The sequence below is a fragment of the Daphnia magna genome, linkage group LG2 (genome assembly GCF_020631705.1).
Source record: "Daphnia magna isolate NIES linkage group LG2, ASM2063170v1.1, whole genome shotgun sequence".
In the NCBI taxonomy this organism is placed as follows: domain Eukaryota; kingdom Metazoa; phylum Arthropoda; class Branchiopoda; order Diplostraca; family Daphniidae; genus Daphnia; species Daphnia magna.
In genome coordinates, this window is record NC_059183.1 from 16,641,130 (window position 1) to 16,660,249 (window position 19,120).

The 19,120-nt window shown below is 38.2% G+C and overlaps 6 protein-coding genes across 8 annotated transcripts; 3 read left to right on the forward strand and 3 right to left on the reverse strand.

The window, feature by feature from the left end:
* Positions 1-347: 347 nt before the first annotated feature.
* LOC116917668 (obg-like ATPase 1) lies at positions 348-2,595 on the forward strand. Its single transcript, XM_032923227.2, has 11 exons — positions 348-501; positions 688-791; positions 852-935; positions 1,013-1,073; positions 1,138-1,265; positions 1,332-1,501; positions 1,557-1,634; positions 1,708-1,805; positions 1,865-2,102; positions 2,209-2,331; positions 2,396-2,595. The coding sequence occupies exons 2-11, from the start codon at positions 695-697 to the stop codon at positions 2,513-2,515; spliced, it is 1,197 nt and encodes a 398-aa protein (XP_032779118.1). The 5' UTR covers positions 348-501; positions 688-694; the 3' UTR covers positions 2,516-2,595.
* On the reverse strand, positions 2,333-6,047 carry LOC116917663. Its single transcript, XM_032923218.2, is given in 7 exon segments — positions 2,333-2,793; positions 2,796-3,237; positions 3,304-3,749; positions 3,815-4,412; positions 4,414-5,236; positions 5,317-5,714; positions 5,790-6,047. Coding segments are annotated over 7 exon segments (2,988 nt in total). The 5' UTR covers positions 5,910-6,047; the 3' UTR covers positions 2,333-2,632.
* A 79-nt stretch (positions 6,048-6,126) lies between these two features.
* LOC116917665 (rho GTPase-activating protein 1) lies at positions 6,127-8,910 on the forward strand. 2 transcript variants are annotated; one of them, XM_032923224.2, is made up of 11 exons: positions 6,127-6,284; positions 6,355-6,469; positions 6,548-6,652; positions 6,713-6,946; positions 7,046-7,103; positions 7,169-7,387; positions 7,442-7,540; positions 7,608-7,801; positions 7,865-8,077; positions 8,149-8,255; positions 8,317-8,910. In XM_032923224.2, exons 2-11 carry the CDS (start codon positions 6,427-6,429, stop codon positions 8,485-8,487), a joined length of 1,443 nt encoding a protein of 480 aa, XP_032779115.2. In that variant the 5' UTR covers positions 6,127-6,284; positions 6,355-6,426; the 3' UTR covers positions 8,488-8,910. The 2 variants fall into 2 exon arrangements, with proteins under 2 accessions (XP_032779115.2, XP_032779114.2); XM_032923223.2 differs by having other exon boundaries at positions 6,128-6,284; positions 6,539-6,652.
* Positions 8,825-15,132, reverse strand: LOC116917662 (la-related protein 1B). The gene is given in 17 exon segments (XM_032923217.2): positions 8,825-10,005; positions 10,077-10,489; positions 10,555-10,769; positions 10,835-10,947; positions 11,020-11,163; positions 11,225-11,416; positions 11,487-11,774; positions 11,839-11,903; positions 12,007-12,154; positions 12,156-12,254; positions 12,321-12,510; positions 12,570-12,957; positions 13,117-13,254; positions 13,319-13,622; positions 13,688-13,825; positions 14,268-14,350; positions 14,537-15,132. Coding segments are annotated over 17 exon segments (3,435 nt in total). The 5' UTR covers positions 14,838-15,132; the 3' UTR covers positions 8,825-9,789.
* Positions 15,133-15,736: 604 nt separating this feature from the next.
* LOC116917671 (60S ribosomal protein L9) lies at positions 15,737-16,856 on the forward strand. 2 transcript variants are annotated; one of them, XM_032923230.2, is made up of 5 exons: positions 15,737-15,895; positions 16,051-16,197; positions 16,257-16,370; positions 16,432-16,645; positions 16,701-16,856. In XM_032923230.2, the coding sequence occupies exons 2-5, from the start codon at positions 16,060-16,062 to the stop codon at positions 16,799-16,801; spliced, it is 567 nt and encodes a 188-aa protein (XP_032779121.1). In that variant the 5' UTR covers positions 15,737-15,895; positions 16,051-16,059; the 3' UTR covers positions 16,802-16,856. The 2 variants fall into 2 exon arrangements, with proteins under 2 accessions (XP_032779121.1, XP_045025658.1); XM_045169723.1 differs by having other exon boundaries at positions 15,819-15,947.
* A 168-nt stretch (positions 16,857-17,024) lies between these two features.
* LOC116917669 (tumor susceptibility gene 101 protein) lies at positions 17,025-19,030 on the reverse strand. Its single transcript, XM_032923228.2, has 9 exons — positions 18,821-19,030; positions 18,665-18,752; positions 18,535-18,600; positions 18,312-18,475; positions 18,127-18,253; positions 17,782-18,041; positions 17,588-17,719; positions 17,386-17,522; positions 17,025-17,321 (listed from the first exon to the last, which is right to left on the reverse strand). The coding sequence occupies exons 1-9, from the start codon at positions 18,851-18,853 to the stop codon at positions 17,135-17,137; spliced, it is 1,194 nt and encodes a 397-aa protein (XP_032779119.2). The 5' UTR covers positions 18,854-19,030; the 3' UTR covers positions 17,025-17,134.
* Positions 19,031-19,120: the final 90 nt, after the last annotated feature.

A 19,120-nucleotide genomic window follows, 5' to 3' on the forward strand; every position in this document is an offset into this window, starting at 1 on the left:
ATTATGTGATTCCTTCGTCGATGATGCTTTTTTGGTATTGTTTTGTTTTTTCAGATAGGTTTAAATGATAACTGTCATTTCAAATGACATTGATGACAAATATAATACCTAAAGCATCATTTTATGACACATTGACACGCTTACACGCACGATTCTGGAGAAATAAATGCGTTTAGAATAAATAACCACTGAAGGATTTTATCTTAATAAAATAGTTAACGAAAAAAAACAGAATATCAGCGGAAAGACTGCAAGAAGGTTTCACATAATAACAAAAAGGAATAAACGGTCAGAAGGCCTACCCTTCCTCGTAACTAGTGCCCTCTGGAGTTGAGGGGCAATAGACTTTTTCTTATTTTAAAGCATTTCCGCAATTAAGGCATCTAGCGATTAGAAGATACACTTCAGCTACGTTTACGCCCTCTTTTGGGGAATAACTACTTTAACGTTTGGTTTTGTTTTAGTTTAACTGGAATCGAGTTCGTGAAATTCTTCTTCCAGGTTTGTAAGATGTTTCGTCTTATTTCATTAAGTGATATTTTTTGTACAAGTTCAAAATCTGAGTCTTACGGTTATTTTAGATCCTTCAGCAGCAGCAGTTTAATTAATGTTATTGAATAATCTGTCACTCAGTTGTCCTACAGCCCATGTGCTCATTAATTGTAGTTTTTTTCGGACGTTTTTTAGGTAAAAAATGCCACCAAAGAAAGAAGCTGCCCCAGAACCTAAACCTCTCATTGGACGTGTTGGTACTAGTCTTAAAATTGGGATTGTCGGACTTCCAAATGTTGGTTAGTTATTGCATGAATTTCTGTAAAGTGAACGGTAACAAAATATCTTTCTATACACAGGAAAATCAACTTTCTTCAATATTTTAACTAAAAGTGCAGCACCTGCAGAAAATTTCCCATTTTGTACCATTGATCCTAATGAAAATAAGTCTACTTTTTTTAGTTTTTGAATTATAAAAAATTGTCTAACTGTGATATTAAACTTTGATTTTTTTTTGTAAGTAGGGTAGCAGTTCCTGATGAGCGGTTTGATTGGCTTTGTGAACACTACAAACCAGCTAGGTAAGATTTAAAAATATCATTTCTTTTATAAAGTACTCATGATCATTGTTCACTTTTTACATAGTAAAGTCCAAGCTTATCTTAATATTGTGGATATTGCTGGGTTAGTAAAAGGAGCTCATGAAGGTCAAGGACTGGGAAATGCATTTCTTTCTCATATCCGAAGCGTCGATGCGATTTTTCATCTTTGTCGTAAGTAATCGCAAAAAGTAACAAAACACGCCAAAAAAGAAACTAAGAAAATTTTTGAATAAAAAGGTACGTTTGAAAGTGAAGAAATTACCCACGTTGAAGGCGACGTCAACCCTGTTCGCGACATTGAAATCATCAACGAAGAACTCAGGTTAAAAGATGAAGAATATCTTTTGGCCACCATAAAAAAAACGGAATCGTTAATGCGTAGCGATAAGAAGATGAAGACAGAATACGTAATAGAAATTATACTTATTAAGTATCTGTTTTTTAATGCAGTTTCATCCTTAGGATATTTTGTGCAAAGTTAAGGCGCACCTTGTAGATCAGGCAAAGCATATTCGGTATGGTGACTGGAACGTACAAGAAGTAAAGAAAATGACGTGGATAATATTTTAAATGGTATCAAGAAATTAAGTGTTTCTAAATCTTTTCATTACAGATTGAAATTTTGAACAAGCATTTGTTCATTACGTCTAAGCCAGTTATTTATCTGGTTAACATGGCAGAAAAAGATTATATCCGGAAGAAGAATAAATGGTGCTTGAGACTATGCCTACCTAATGGCTATCGCTGACTATTCATTGATATTTGCATAGGTTACCGAAGCTCAAAGAATGGATTGATGCCAATGACCCTGGCGCAATGATGATTCCGTTTTCTGGTGCCTTCGAAGGAAAGATAGCCGACATGGATGCTGATGCAAGGAAAGCTTTCTGCGAAGAAAATAAAGCGAACAGTACGTTCGAGAAGATTATTGTGCAAGGATATAAATGCCTCCATTTAATGTACTTCTTTACTGCGGGCCATGATGAGGTTAAAGCTTGGTCCATACAGGTCTGTTAATGTTTCCTACTACTTGGTTATATTTCTATTTTTTTAACACTTCTTGATATCCTGCTTTTTTCTCTCTCCTTGTTGTTCACTCCTTTTCTTTCTTCAGAAAGGAACTAAGGCTCCACAGGCGGCAGGGCGAATCCATTCGGATTTCGAGAAAGGTTTTATAATGGCGGAAGTTTTTAAATTCAACGACTTAAAAGAGGAAGGCAGTGAGGCAGCTGTCAAAGTAATTGTAAAGTGTAGGTATATTTATTTCTTGGTAATTACCTGTATTTTTTTTTTCTTAATAGGCAGGAGGAAAGTATCGACAACAGGGCAAGCTTTACGTCGTTGAAGATGGAGATATTATCTTGTTCAAGTTCAATGCCGGGGCTGGTCTCACTGCTGGGAAAGACGCCAAAAAGAAATAAAATCTTGCATCAACCTTGCACATGTTCCTTGGGTATCTTTAACTAAGGGATAATACAATGGGAAAGATAACCAATAATAATACATGCATTAAGTTTATTGCCAACGAAGACTGCGTTCTAGAGGCATGACGCTTTATGTGATGGCCAATCTGAACGTTGACAATCGACGCTGCAATACTTCACGGATCTGCATCGTGAGCAACGCTTGAGATTTTCCTTAATCTGTTTACATCTTGAACATCCGCTCGATGCTAGCGAACGCTCTTGAAACAATATATTTTCCCCTCCTGTGTCTGGATGGAAACCTTATTGGTAGCAGCCACTAACTCCTCCATTTCAGCATCAGTTCCTGTTTGATCTGCATAGCTCGGGGAAACAAAAGTACAAAGCCATGGACTAGTTTCCCCGACAGGTATCTGCTTGATGGGCCATACATTTGTGAATATTTTGGTAGCATTAACGCGCAGTAAATAACGTAGAACACTTTCTTCTTCCTCTGATTTGACGAAGATAGGACATACTTCGGAGGAAGACACTCCTTCAACAAAAATACGTTTAAAGTCTTCTGTAGCAGTGGTTTGCTCAAGTTTCCCACAATCAACCAACTTCTGTGCCAAACGATGGTCATTGGCAGTCAACAGTAATATTGGAGCCCCAGACGGGGAAACTAGTATTGGAAGATGCACCCGAATGAACCACAGATTTTTCAATTTAGGGTCATTCTAAAAAATTATTTGTTTCCGAAATTATTAGACAAAGTAATTTCTTGTTTTAAAGAAAATGTTTACCTTGGATCGTATAACGTATAGAAGATTACCATCCAGCATGGTGGACTGGAAAAGTGTTCGAATTATTTCTCTTACTCCTTTGAGACATGTGATAGGGCTAATTGCATCACTCTCTGCCTCGTTCAACATCTGACGTTTCAACTCGCAGCAGTCAAATTGAGCGCTAAGATGGAAGTTAAGGTCTTTCAACAGACTTTCGGGATTCCATGGACTTAATAAACTGATGTCCCATTTTCTACGATCTTTCCACTCGAAGGGATGCGGTTCGTTCATCGACTTTGGTAAGATTAGGCGAACACGTTTGTCGTCATCATCACAGGAAGTGTGAACATCAACTACTTTGAACGGCCACGGGAATATCAATTCCTGACAAATCGCACCAGCTAAAAGTGTCACACAATGCCCCGCTTCAGACGGTGGCTCCCTGTCTGTTGACAAGATAATATCTAGACAGACGATGATAGGTTAGTATTTAAATGTGGATTGCTCAGTTATATGTGTACATAATTACCGTCTTGTGCAATTCCTGGTAAATCAACATGATAGAAATCTTCAAACTCGAGGCACGTTAGAAAAGCTGTTGAATTGTCCTTGGGTCTGAATGGCGGTGGAAAATGGAAGAGTGTAGAGGAAGCATCAGCTAAAAAACAAGACGACGAAATCGTTGTTTGCGCTATACCACTTGTAAGATACAAAGCCGTAGTTTCTAGGTCAAGATTATGATTTTCCAAAAGCATGAAGGATACCGCTATATCACATCCATCGCAACTCAATCCAAAGTAATCGATATACTGTACAGTTGCGTCATTTTGAGTAGCCAATACTAGCCGTAGCGGCCCATCTTCTTTATTTGTGAGTAGAAGATTAATTTTCATATGGAGGACCCTGCTTCCCTTCATCCAGGCTAGAAGAGTATTCCACGCAAGTTGCAGTGACGGAGGAAGAGGCGGATGTTCTAGACCTTCACGATGGGTTTCAACAAGTTCCACTCGTGCGATGAAAGAGCTTACCAAATAACAATAGGCAAGGAGAGTAAATGAGGATTCACATATTTTGGGTTTTTCCGACTCGAAATTGCACAAATATTTTGCTTGAATAGTTTCAAAAACAATCGCCAATGGCGCCACCGCTTTTAATGTGCATGTTTTTGAAGCTTGGGCTGTGTGTCCACTGAAGACGGACCGATGGACGCCAGCTTGTTCGAAGTGGTAAAGGATTTCCCAGATGAACATGATTAATTAACATCAAACCATACAAAGTCGGTATCATTTGTACAGAAGAGCAGAGAGATTCTTCAATAAATTCTTTGGCGGAATCGTAGCGCACACCAGTAGTGTTGTCACGCCACGGAGATGAGTGAGTCAATAGAACTGCGTGAGGATCGTCAACCAATGCGAGCCGTGCAGCATTGAGAATGTTTGCCAACCCAACATGATCCGGAAGTTTGGAACAGTCTACAATGTTAAATAGTTCTGTCCATGTCTTGCAATAGCAAAGTTCTAAGGGATCACCAATATTTAACGACAACGTGGCGTTCGACAACCATTTCTGGAAGTTTTTAACTTGATTGTATAAGCCTCTCTTGCATGAGTTGAGAAAATCATTTTCAAAATCGTGGTGAGGCAACTGCTTGAGATTAAAATAGGTTTCAAAAGGAGAAACGGAAGAATCCAGTGCCCATCGACCAGTTTTTGGATTTAAAAATGTTGGATTAATGCAGGCCTTAATGTCTTGGCTTTCACAACAATTCCCTGTTTCAAAATAGATACGGATTTCCTTGGCGTTTTTTGTCGATTTATGATCAGTATGATCTTTGGTCACAGCAACCAACCACTCCCAAACTTCAGCCAATGTTGGTTTGTAAACATTGCTTTTTGATTTTGTAACATTATTTGACACAATTCCATGAATGTGATTGATAATTGATTCATATCTATTGAAAAAAAGTGCATAAAAAATGTTTTATAAAATAAAATATTCATTCTTACAGTTCAGCTAAATGATAAGATGTACCTTTGATCACAAATTTGTTGCATAGAGTCTGGATTCATGTCTGAAACTGATGAAATCCAGACACCCCAAATAATCTGCAGCAAACCCATATCACTTTTTACTGGAACTTTCAAGTTGTGTGGGAGTTTCCCTGTGTATAATTCTGTTACATCTTTCAAAAATCTATTTTTAGTTTTTGATGACCACTTCATATTATACCAGACATTCCATAAGTATTGTAGATCTTTATCACTATTAGGATCAAATTTTGTATCACTAATAATTTTCACAAACAAGACATTTCTTGCTGTTGTGATAGGAGATTCATCTGTAACAGTGATGTTGGTAATTCTCTGATTGGAACAGAGAGTGGTAGAATGTACTGCAAAAGGTAAATCTCCACAGGACAAAATTAAAACCTAAAAAATGTCACAATTGGTTTTCTTTGATTTTTCAAATTGTCATTGTCACCTACAGTGTGTTAATTGAGTTACCTTGATGGGGATGTCAGAAAAACCATGGTATTCTTCAAGAAAATCTTCAAAAGGGTAGTTTGAAAATGAGTAGCAAGCAGAAGAATTAGGTAAAGAATACTTTTTACTAGGAGACAACATTTTAATTTTAATGAGATTCACAATTTTTTCTTTCAATTACGATTCTTAGTTCCTATACATTTATTTTACCCTGGCGGATTCAATCGCATTTTCGTCTGCTATCGTTTATTCATTTTCAGACACCGCGGGGCCATAAGGTTCAACAACCATAACTTTTTTGAAACCGAAAGAGTTGCCGTATTACGATTGTGTACAGTACAATGCTCGTTTCCTCTTCCTCATATCAAGGGGTGTACGCACACACACTACATAGGTCGGCACCATTCGTGTTTGTTATGAGGGTTTGACAGCTGCCTGCGGCTAAAAGCTATAGCAACAGATTGATTACATACAAAAAAACGATCTTCCGCTTCAGATTGTATAAGTTTTTCTGAGGTATTTTCGGAACCGATTATTCGTTTTTTACTAAATCTAGCTTGTGATTTGGTACATTCGCTTTATCTAGGTTACTGTTCTCCATTCTGTCGAAAGATCTTTTGGAGAACCAAAATCAAATGCCACATCAAAGAGTCAGGAAATGAATCGCGATAATCCCAGCAAACCGAAATCTGCAATACCTGGTAACTTATGGTTTTTAATATGTTATGATGCACATTCTTTAAATTTAAAAACCACCATTTTTGTGGCAGCATATTTAGTAGGAGATGCAGAAGATCCATATCCAAGCCTTTCCGATATTCATGATTATGAACCAAATTTGGAATTTGATGATACTGAACTTCAACAACCAGTAAATGCAGAAGGTATATTCAGTAGTTCATGTGGCATCATCTAAACAGTACAATAACATTTTCTTGCTGAAGGTGATGTCATTGGAATAGAAGCAGAAGAATTTCTAGAAACTCCTGTGTCTGATGGCACCATCGAAGAGAATTTTGAAGAAGCCTTTGGCTTGCCATCTCTGATTCCAGAATATCCATCCCTAATTCCAGTTTTAGGTGAATTATCAAAGGAAGTTGTAGATGATTTCATTGATGTTTCTCAACATGGGATTGTGGATGTGGTGGGTGATGACACATATGGCCGCAAAGTTATTGGTTGGTTTATATTTATTTTATAGTAATTTATTTATATGTTATTACTAATCCTGATTGTAATTGTTCATAATCACTTCTTTGTAATGTCTTTTATTTCAGTTGTTTCTGCATGCAGATTACCAAGTAACAAAGTGTTGGATCATAATAGATTATTGAGGTAACATCAATATGCAAGTTTCCTTCACGCTCATATCAATATTCTAAACATTCCCATCTTTTCAGCTACCTGATGCACACTTTAGACAATTATGTTGAAACTGATTACACTGTTGTGTACTTCCATCATGGTCTTAACAGTCAGAACAAACCATCTTTTCGGTGGCTATTACAGGCATACCGGGCTTTCGATCGCAAGTACAAAAAGAACTTGAAAGCTTTGTACCTTGTACATCCAACAAATTTCATCAGAGTCATTTGGCAGTTATTCAAGCCATTTATTAGGTATAGCTCTTCTTAATGTGTACAGCTTTCAGAAGAATAATAGTTTATTTACAGCATCAAATTTGGCCGGAAGATGATGTACGTTAATTATCTCAGTGAATTGGGTAACCATATCCACCTCAATCAAGTTTGCATACCGCCACCTGTTATGATGTAAAAACATCCATGCATTTATGTTGAAATTTCTTTATTAATTATTAATTTCTCCGGGGAATTGTAGACATGATGCTATGTTGATGTCAAAAAATGCAAATAAATCTGGACAGGATTCTCAAGTGGATTCCTCCTTCTCCAGCCAGCCTTTACCCACCCAACAATTTGGTGTGTCACTGCAATTTATCAAGAACCACAACAACGGACAGGTGATTCCGCCGATAGTTTGCCGATGTGTGGAATTTCTTAGCCAACCGGATGGTAATTCTCTGAGTTATCATACTGAAGGCAATCTATTACTGTAATGTAAACTTTATTTTACAGCTCTCGAAACGGAAGGGTTATTCCGCCGTTCAGCAAGTGTAACATTGGTTCGTGATGTCCAATCCCGTATCAATCGGGGTGAAACGATCGATTTTCAGCATGACTTTCCTGGCGATTATCATCTAGCTGCAGTAACGTTAAAAACGTTTTTGCGGGAACTAAAAGAACCCCTTATGACTTTCGATTTGTTCGATGATGTCATCAATTTTCAGCGTAACTTATTTTGTTTCATAAGTCATTTTTTAGCTCAATCACCCAAATTTACTTTCACTATGCATCAATAGGTTTAAACAAGGAGGAACGTGCTCAAATGGTAAAAACGCTTATCTTGGAACGGTTGCCCGAAGATAATTACATATTGCTGAAATACCTCGCACAATTTCTTGCTAAAGTAGGATTGCCATTTTTCACCTTTTTAACATATTTACAGTAATAATTGTGTTGCGTCTTAGGTTCAAGACAGAAGCGACCTTAACAAAATGACATCTTTCAATCTTGCTGTGGTGTTTGGGCCCAATTTAGTCTGGTCTCAGAACCAGCAAATGTCTTTATCGGCCATTGGACCCATTAATGCCCTAACAGAGCACATACTGTCTCATTATGCAGAGATTTTCATCCTATAATTGAGACATTCCAATGGCCACCTAGTCTCGTCGACTGCTATTTATATTTTGTTTTTTGTTGTTTTCTTTTTGGAGCCTCTTCATTATAAGATTAGACTCGCGCTTATCAAGTTTAGTTCTCGGTTGTGTCAAGTGAGTGTTTTGCAGGTCAAGGTGTATACAAATACCTCTCAAATTATAAATATTCTAACATCGGTGAGCAATTCATTAGTGAACTATAAAAAGAAACGTAATGGACTTTTTGCTGAGAAAGGACAAAGGCTAGATTTTTAGCTCATTTCCATATTTGTTTTGTTTGATGAGAAAACTTAATAACAAAGAAAATACCAAAAACCAGTTGGGCTATATTAATTTATTTGTCACTTATGAACAAAGAAAGAAAGTGCAAAAAGAGCATAAGAAAATACAAAGTATGATATACAATTTTTAGTTGATTTTTTTTTTTTTGCTTCATTGATGAGTCGCCACGTTTGAATTAATAATGAGTTCAAAAGTTTTTAAAGCCCACAAAAAAGGATAGATGAAAATATCCCTACCAAATCCCACGAAAAAAACGACACGCACGTTTACCATGCACTTAATGAAAAATGAAAAAGCTTGACATTCCAAGGACATTTTCTGTTTCTAAATAATTACGAAATGAATCGCTGTTTTGGCATCGCAAAAACCAAAAAGGAATTCCTCGATAAACTCTACATCTACGAGCATCAAACATAGAAGTCTTACACGAAAGATTCTCAAAAAAATGAGACGTTCTAAATATGAAATGTTGATGTTTCCCCTAGACGTCTTTCTTGAAAAAAGAAAAAAAATTATACATATGCCCGAAACCGAGCTTTCTTTTTTCTCCAGGACAAATGAACAAACAAAAAGAAAGTCCACACTTCTTACCCAGAAAACGACGTAGAAAACAGAATACAGAAGAAATTCTCACACTGAAAGTGAAATAACTAAATGAAAGCGTCTTTCGAGCGCACCGTTGGGAAATGGATAATTCAAAATGAAATCGCGTGATGGTTTTGTTAGGTGTAGGATTTGTTTTGCAAACACGAGGAAAGGAAAGTTTACACCCCACCCAAAGGCACACTACTTCACTGGAGTCCTATATCGTAAAATTTTTTTTTTATTTTTATAATTTTTTTTTTTCAAGATGTTACGTCTGTTTGAATTGATAAATCTGAAAAGTTGGGGCAGACTTTTTTATGAGTAAACTAACCGACTTTCATTATTTCGCGTTTTGTACTCGTGTTTCCTTATCAGGTCGAATTATCCCTCCCCACCCTTCTCAGTCCGATTTTCTTCCTACGCGGTCGAATTGTCAGTAAAGCTCTGTGAACGCGTTCGACGATTGTTTTTCGGAGCGGTATTCACGTTTTTAGCCGTTGGTTCGTCAGAGGAAACATGAACAATCCTTCCGGAACCATACCTCTTCGTCATCTGATGATGAAACGATTGCTTTGTAAATCTGCGAGCGTCACCCAAGCTTTCAGATTCCGATCGTTTCCTGTTGCCTAGTGACTGTTGATCAATAAGAAAAATACATGCTTTAATGATCTGTATCTCAAGAATAAACATGGATGGAATCTTACCTTGGATCTTCGTTGATCTGCAGGCTGGACAACACGGAAATCTTCAATAGTTTTAAACTTCGACAAATATTCCTTGAGTTTGGGGTCAACCGATAGTTTTTTACCATTCTTATAGTATTTTAAAAATGCCCAGAACTTCTCAAGACCGTAGAGTTGACCCGTTTCGTAATCACGAATAGTTTCTTCTTGGAAGACTTGGTAGAGTTCGTTGCGATAATGTTTTTCTAAACCATATGAAAAATATCGAAAGAGACATTCCAAGCCGTAACGGTAGCCAGCTGCTGCGTCTTCCAGTGCGAGGCGACGGAATTCGTCGAACATTTTCCGATTGAAGTTGGCGCGAAGGAAAAAGGACCAGAAACGGAAAAGCGTATTCATTTCTGGTGACTGGCCAACTCCAACACGTTTACGTTCTACAAATAAATGATAAATTAACTCAACTATCAAGAAGTATAGGACAAAAATCGTATAATCTTACCTTTGAGACATCGAGCACGATAGCGGGTGTATACTTGTTGGGTAAAACCATTTTCCTTTAGCAGTGCGTGTGATGGATGTTGGAAAGTCGGTAGCGACTGCGGCGTGCTACCGTAGCTACCTGCTATTGAACTCTTTTCCGCAGGGCTAGTGCCCAAGTCACAGCTTCCTACGCTGGTTGTTCGTACTCTGTGTTCTTTTGAATCTACCACCCACCTAACACGGAAAAAAGCAATGTACCCTTTCAACAAACTACGTAAGTTAGTAGCAATTTCTATTACCCAACGTGACACTCTACAGGTGGATTTTCGCCATGCCTCGTCTTTCTTTTGCGAGGTGTGCGTTCATCGAAATGTATTGGATCCGTTTTCGTAACCGGATAAAAGCGTGGCACCTAGAAGGAAAACACGACAGGAAATTACATTAATGCTACGGAATGCTGTATGGAATAATGATGTTTAAATACTTCTTGTTTTCTTCCTCTTCCCCGATTGGGCATGGAAGAAATTCTTAGAGAAGGTGGAGGTGGTGGAGGAGGCTGAGGAATATCTTGTTTCTGCGACTTCGGTGCTATCTTTTCAAAATCTTCACGTGATATCAAGTTGACAGTCTAACAATAATACAATTTTTACAATAACCATGCTATCTCAAAATTATAGGAAGTCCAGTACCTTGAAAGATGAAGTCGGATTAACCGATGGAGCCCATTCGTGATCGTTCCACAAGTCCTGCTCGTAGTAACGCAATCCATCCTCTATGTCGTGTACGAGCTCTTGTGTGATTTTGGTGCGCGTAGTCCAATCTCCTGTTCTGTCATATCCTTCGTGTTTGGTTGGCCGATTGCTTTGCGTGACGATCAAAATCTAAAATAGGTAGATTTTTTTAAATAGCCTTCCTACTACCTGCAAAAGGACAACAACTACTGGTGTTTACCTTGTTTATGAAATCATCGCCGACTTCGTCGTATTCACCGTCGTCTGAGTCAGACCAATCAGTGGTAAAAGTATTCTGTTTCACCACTGGTAGGCGGTCCAATTCTTCATCGAATTGGAAATCGAGTTCTTCCCTATCTTCACATTTTGGGCCAATTGTATTTTTGGACAAGCTGACAGATGACTGTCTCGATCGACCAGCTATTTTCTCTTCCACTGCCGCTTCGTAGGGTAAGATTCCACTAGAGGATGAAACTGATGACTGCCTATCTCTAACACGGCGCTTGACCTAATGATATGCATTGAGAAATTTCACAGGAAATAAATATTTCAAATAGCAAAAGTATTTTCACCTCTTTCCATTCTTCTTCGTTTGTTTTAGGAAGACTAGTCTTTTCATTTTCGTTTGTAGTCACGACTAAAATAAAAAATCGAACGAAAAAAAAAATATATATATATAGATATATATAAAGAACTGCATTGTTTAATAAAACGCGATTGTACAGCTAAACTTTGCAAACCTTCAGATTTAGTTGGTCCATTTTTCGGTGATTTAGATTTGGCTGGCCCTACTTTCATTGTATCAGTTTTTATCACTTCCACTTTAGCGGGTTCGGGTTCAGGCATCGTGGAATTAGCTGTGTCAGTATTTACAGATTTCTCCTTCAAGACTGCCTCCTGTGGATGTCATAATTGTTTCTGGTTGCTCTTCACTTTTAATCGTTTCAGGAAGAATGGGCCATTTTTCAGGGTCATTAACAGTTCGAACCTTTTCAGGAAGAAACACGAAATGTAATTCAGTTATCAGTTATTGGACAGAAGGAACTTGACATACCTTCACCAAGTCCTTGATTTTTAACAAAGAGGACTGTTGAAGTGCTTGTATAACCAGACTGACATCCTGTGTTAATGCTTGAACACGATGAAAAGATGCAATTAGCGATATAGGTAGGTAACCTTCAGAGTCCATTTTACGACGTAAGAAAAAATCTCTTTGCAAATTATCCTCACTGAAGTAGTATTCACTGTAATATATAAACAAATGATTAAACTTGGCTGTAGAGATCGGGAAATATTCACTTACACTTGTTTCCTCACAAGATCTTTCACAACTGATGCATCTCCAACCGATTTCGTATGTGGCTGTAGAACAGCGGGAACGAGAAGAGCTACGTTGGTAGGAACATGACCCAATCCAACGCCGCCGACGGCCATGCCAACAAACGGAGTTACAAATGGAGAGTCTTGAGTACCATAATCTGCCAATCCAGCTGAGAATATGGGTGCCATAAAATCTGAATATTCCATAATTCCATCGCCGTGAGGTGCTGATCGAGAGCGACCAAGTGCATTCCCTCGTGATCGATGACGTCCACGTCCTGCACGACCAGAGCCGGACATTCCACGGTTATTCCTTTGGGGACCACCAGATTCTTGTTGGTCGCCGTTGATTCTCCTTTCTTTAACTTCTCCTACAAATTACAAAACATTTAAATGAAAGTGAACAAATAAAATGCAATGATAATCAATTTTGAAGGAGTGTAGGAAAGAAAGAAGCAAACAAAACACAACACAACACAACAACCCCACCCCCATAAAAAAAAAAAAAAAAACCAAAAAACAACAACAACCTTTTGCAGCGCTTCTCCGTCCATCTTGAGCAGTACTGTTAGACACATCCTTTGGTGATCGAGACGATTTATTTTTTTGGGACTTTGGTCGCACTGATGGTGGTTCGATGTCGAGCGGCACCCAACGGGGTTTCGGTCCTATTTTAGAAATAAAAAATATTACACACGTTACAAACTGCACTAGCTTCTAAGATCAACCAACCTTTTTTCCTTTTGTCAGCGCGATTTTCTTTATTTTCTACTCCTCGTTTATCTTTATTGTTTGAAGTTGCATTGTTTGGGCTAGACTGAATTATTTTTTTGTCATTTTTTCGGACAGTTATTTGAGGTGCATGAGCCTCCTCGTCCGAGCTCACTATTTCTCCTTCTTCCAACTCTTCCCCAGTGGAACGACGCAGATTCTTTTTAGGTGTAAGGGCTTTCTCCACACGACCTGTAATTTCATGCTTCTTTTTTCTTTCATCATTCTCGACGATTTCACCCTCTTCCAATTCTTCGACAATGACCTGAATATTTTAATTAGTATTATATGTAAACTTCAACTGAAAACAGAATAAGAAATGGAAGATACCTCATCTGCCCAGGTGCGAGGCTTATTGACTACCGAAACCGTAACGGTTGGTATTTCCTCTTTCGGACGTACAACTGCAGCTGCGACGGCAGCTTCCCCCAAGGTCGGCCAGTCACCGACGTCACTGAAATCGCTAGCCTAATTATCATGTAAACAAGTAAAAATAAAGACTAAAACTGTGACCAGTACAACAACTGAAATAAAAAATTCAATGTGCTCTTTGGCAAAGTTAAATGGATATAATTTTTAAAAAATAATCTCTTTTGATAAATAAAGCATCATATTTTGTTTTCCCTTTACACATTCCAAAATACTATATGGCACTATTATGTTCTGCAATGGGTGGGGAGGAATGGAACTTCCCTACGGCAACCATACCTTACCACTGCGAGAGAACTACTATGACGTTTAACTGGTTTAACTTAACAAAAAAAGCGCACGTGGTCTCGCTACGTTGCCTACTAAATAACGTTAAAAAACCAATACTTTCTAAACTTTGAACACCTTATCTTATCTTAACCTACTTATATTTCTCTTTGCATCAAGAAGACAACTGTTGAGTTTTTTTATTTTTATTTACCTTGACATTGACTTTTCTCCTATCCATTATGTTGGCTTTAACAACTGTAGGTTGCTGCTGCCTTTGTTGCTGGAGTGGTCTCCCTATGAAACAATGCATATTTTAGACCAATCCCTTTATTAATTTTTTAAATATGCCTCTTAACACTGCCATTCTCCTCGTACATGGCCATGTGTGCACCTACTGGCATGAACAACTGTGTTTACTCTCAGAAAAACCCATTTGCAGAATGAGGACAGATCAAAGCGAAAGGGTTAAAATGTTCTTACCTAGGAAATGTCTTGATGACGGCTTGAGTGGCCCAGTCTGCTGTGAACCAGCGCGATTGACAGTCCATGGATTTACTTTAGGAATCGGGGCTTCAATAAACTTCTTATTCTCACTTCCTTCCTTCAATGCTTCTTCAGTAGCTTTTTCAATAGAACAGGCATTTTCATCATTGATATCGGGATTCTTGGGAGAGATTACTTGGCAAGGAGGCCCACTCTTTTGTGAGTCGCTAGTGGTTTCTTTATGGTTACCGTTCGCTGAAGGCGAGTCGACAGTAGTCGACTCTGTCAGGGTCGCCATGATTATTTTACGTCTTAACCAACTGCCCTGGCTGACACGTGTGGATTCCAATTAGCAGTCACAGATAATCTTATAATGCAGGCTTTGATAAATAACTTATAAGAACGTTTACATACACTCGAACAATTTTCTATGACTCTTCATCATCCATCCGATAGATCACTGCGAGTTTTCTTCTCTTCACGTGTAAATGAGATGAGGAATGGAGAGTGCGTGACAAAAACTGACACGCGGAAAACAACATACGCTGAATGTATGCGCACACAGACATACACCTCGGTCTACAGACAGAGGGCCAGGCATGGTCGAGAACCGACCGGATCCTGGGAACTGAGACGTTTCAACGTAATGTAATTTGTCGTGTTTATATTAAACGTTATAAAATTCCCTTATATCCAAAAGAAAATTTTTTTTAGTTATGTACAGTACTTTAAACTGTATCGATTTTTTTATTTTTTATAATCCTTTTTGTCTGGAAACCCTGCCGACTACCACAGTAAAATGTGGAAAGTGGGAAGCGGAGGGAAAGATGTCAAAAAGAGCGAAACAAAGTTATGGAAGTTAGAACACTACTAGACATTTTTTGAAAAAGCACATTTTTGAGCTTGTAATTTTAAATTAAAATTATTATTTTTCGAGAATATCTTATAGCAAAGAAATTTTTCAATTTTATCTTAATAAAATGATCTGGAATTTTTCTGGCAACAAAATTCTTTGTAGAAAAACTAGAAATATGTTAAAGCCCTGCATGCATGCAGTTGCTGTATCCTGTATAATGAAAGCACAATCAATAGGATTAATTGTTATTTTAGAGAAAAATTATATTTTAAAAAATATATATAAAACCAACGGAAAATTAATAAATAGCAGGTTAGCAGCCGTTTAACGAGATCGATACCACCGAATCGTAAATTTTTTGTCGATACGCATTTGAGTGTCTTTCGATTTGGCAAGGCTGTGCTCCCGGTTTCTTCCTCTAGGAAAAAAGGCCAAGTGGTTGCTGTTTAGTCCTCTTTTTAATTCTTTTTGGTTGGCGATTTTCGTGGAGGCAACCCAAGGTATGTATAGTTATTTATCGTTATTCATCTGGTGAACTTTACACTTCTCCTAGTAAGCAACAGTTTCTCTAGAAACTCATAATTATTGCAATATACATTATAGTTCCTATAAATGTTCCCGATCATTCTTTAATTTTGTATATTTGCTCCACTAGGCCGCTAAGATGAAGCAGATTTTGGTGTCTCAGACCGTCAAAGTTCAGGAAGGTGTAACTGTTAAAGTAAATGCCAGGCGAGTGACCGTTGTTGGCCCTCGCGGTAAATTGACCCGCGATTTCAAACACTTGGCACTAGATATGCAGGTAAACAATGCAGTTTGGTCACTATGGTATGCCGGATACTGAAGCTTTGCCATTCGCAGATGATCGCTAAAGATGAACTCCAGGTTAACAAATGGTTTGGTAAGAAGAAGGAGATCGCTGCTGTCAGAACTGTCTGCTCTCACGTCTCCAACATGATCAGAGGAGTAACCAAGGTGAGATTTGGAATTAAAATTGTAAAATGACAGGTCTATTAACTGGGTTTGTCTTTTGCAGGGTTTTGAATACAAAATGCGTGCTGTATATGCCCATTTCCCCATCAACTGTGTCACATCTGAGAACAACACTGTCATTGAAATCCGTAACTTCTTGGGTGAAAAGTTCATCAGGAAAGTAAAGATGATGAAGGGAGTCACTGTAGTTAACTCTGCTGGCCAAAAAGATGAGCTGATACTCCAGGGAAATGACATTGAAGCAGTCTCCCAATCAGGTAAATTTTTAGAAATAAGTTGTCTTAACAAATGCTAACATATTTCTTTTTACAGCTGCCTTCATCCAACAGTGTGTTAAGGTCAAGAACAAGGACATCAGAAAATTCCTTGATGGTATCTACGTCTCTGAAAAAGCAGCTGTAGATAAGGAGTAAAGCGGGTTTTGTACTGTTTAAGAAGGAAACTGAATACACAGTACTTGTGCCTGAATTAACTATCTTCAATTTTTCCTAAAATAATACAGTACAGTAAACAAGCAACTCAAAAGTACTTGTGTGAGCAATTTTGAGGATATTAGATTTTAGTTATTTGTATATTAATCACAATATCTTAAGGGCATCCAGACTAATATTAATAAGTAATAGTTTAAAGGGAAAATTCAGGGCTAACAATGTATTTAGAACAGAAATCAGATTTGATGAATTTCAAAGGCAGAAAAAACCAAGATCATTAAAACTAGGAGTAATAATAATGTCGAATAACCATGTTTAAGCAGATAATCCAGCTTGTTGTCGGCACCGTTCCATCAATGCACGCAACATAAACTGCTTACGTGAAAGAGAGCGGACATTCTTGAGGAAAACGTCCAGTTCGATAACGCCTCGTCTCAATCCCTCTCCTAAGTAGTAAATAGCATCCTCTGTTGCTGCTTCTTCAGCATAGGCATTCAGTAGTCTAGGTGAATTAGATTTAAAAATAAATAAATAATAATAAAAAGACTCCTGAAATTGGAACTCACTGTCTGTATATCGGTGCCGTGGTAACGACTGCTTCATCAACGTCAAAATTTGCATCTTGTGACTTGAGTTTTCCTAATGAGTCCTCCAGTTCAGTATGTCGCTCTCTAAGTGAGGCGATGCTACGTTCAACTTCGCTCTTGAATTTCATCAATGTAACTCCCTTGAATGTTCGCTAACAAATATTATTCATTTCAGTGTTACCTGTTCTTGGTCCAGTCGTCTTCCCAAGTCTTCCAGCTTACTTTGTCCCATGCGCAACTCATTTTCTGTCTTTTTTAGCGTTTCAATTTCCGCCTGAGACTGGGCGAATATTTCGCTAAGACGTCTTCGAACCTAAAGAACGATTAAAAACATCTCATTTTTTTCCATGATGCGACCAAACCGATTATGCATACCTTGTCCTCAACTGCCGACAGCAACGACGCTCGGATATGGTCTTCAGAAATGGTTCCAGTGGACTGTGTACTGGTTACACCAGTCGAAGTTGGATACGGAGGGTATGCTGAAGCGGTGATCGCTCCTGGAGTAGGAGGGTATGGCGGATATGCACCCGAATAAGCTGGGTAGTTCGAGCTTGGTCCATTCACCGGAGGATATGGTGGATACGGAGTCGCAGGAGGGTAAGCAGTGGCAGATGTCGGATACGGTGGATAACCTATAGATTTAGACAACGTGAATAGTTTCTCAAGGTCTGCAATAGTTAAAATGTTCTTTTTTTCATAGATGAAAAACACATCCACCTGCCAACGATCCTGGATATCCTGCCGCGGGATTTGTCTGGGGTTGTCCAGCAACTGAATACACAGGTGGCTGTTCTCCAAAGATGATTATCATTACTTGCACAAGTGCAACAAGATCTGACTCATTCTATTTGCAAAGTAATTAGTCATCAAAAGAATTTTTTTTTAGGTCTTTAAGAACTTACTGCTGACCAAACATGAAGATATGGCATGTAAACTTTTCCATTATGGTCAACATGCTTGGAAATTCTTAATCTCATATCAGATGTTGGTCTGACAAATACCATTGGGGCATTGATTGGATGGGTCTCCAATAACCAGAGGGCAACAGGAATGTTGTAGTCGCTTCCTAAAGAATGGCTACCATGCATTTCTTTCTTTATTCTGATGAACTATTTATTACAATACCTTTGTAATGAACAGGAATTGTTCCACCAAGACACAAGAGCTGTTTTGATGCACCATCATTAAACACTGTCAAAACAGACAAATATAGTTTATTGAAGGTGGCAGTAGATAACAGCATGTAATAGGTTACCAAAGGTTTCCACTTTAGGCTGTAGGCCTCTATAGTGTTGAAGCAAGTTCTGTACATCCCGTTTGGTTTTATCCGGATTTTTATAATACTAAAAAATAGATGGAGATCAATCAAAATCATTTTTCCAAGTTGCGACATCATTAGTTGTGATTTCACCTTTTGCAAATGCGAACTCACGTACGAATCCATCCTGGAATATCGTTCTGCGCTAAGAGGACGAATTTCCAGGCAGCGCACTGATACTTAACCTTGGTGTTCCAATAGCTGTTAACTCGTTTAATTGAAACCAATAACAAGATTGTTGTCTCAACAAGAAATCTCGCCGTCTGTCTTTTCCATAGTCTTGTCTATAGGGAGTTGGACTACAACTGGTAGTGACTACAAGTAGTCATAGTTACCGCTAGATGGTTACACGTTGTTGAATTGAACCCTAGGTGGCATTGGTTTTCTTCTTTA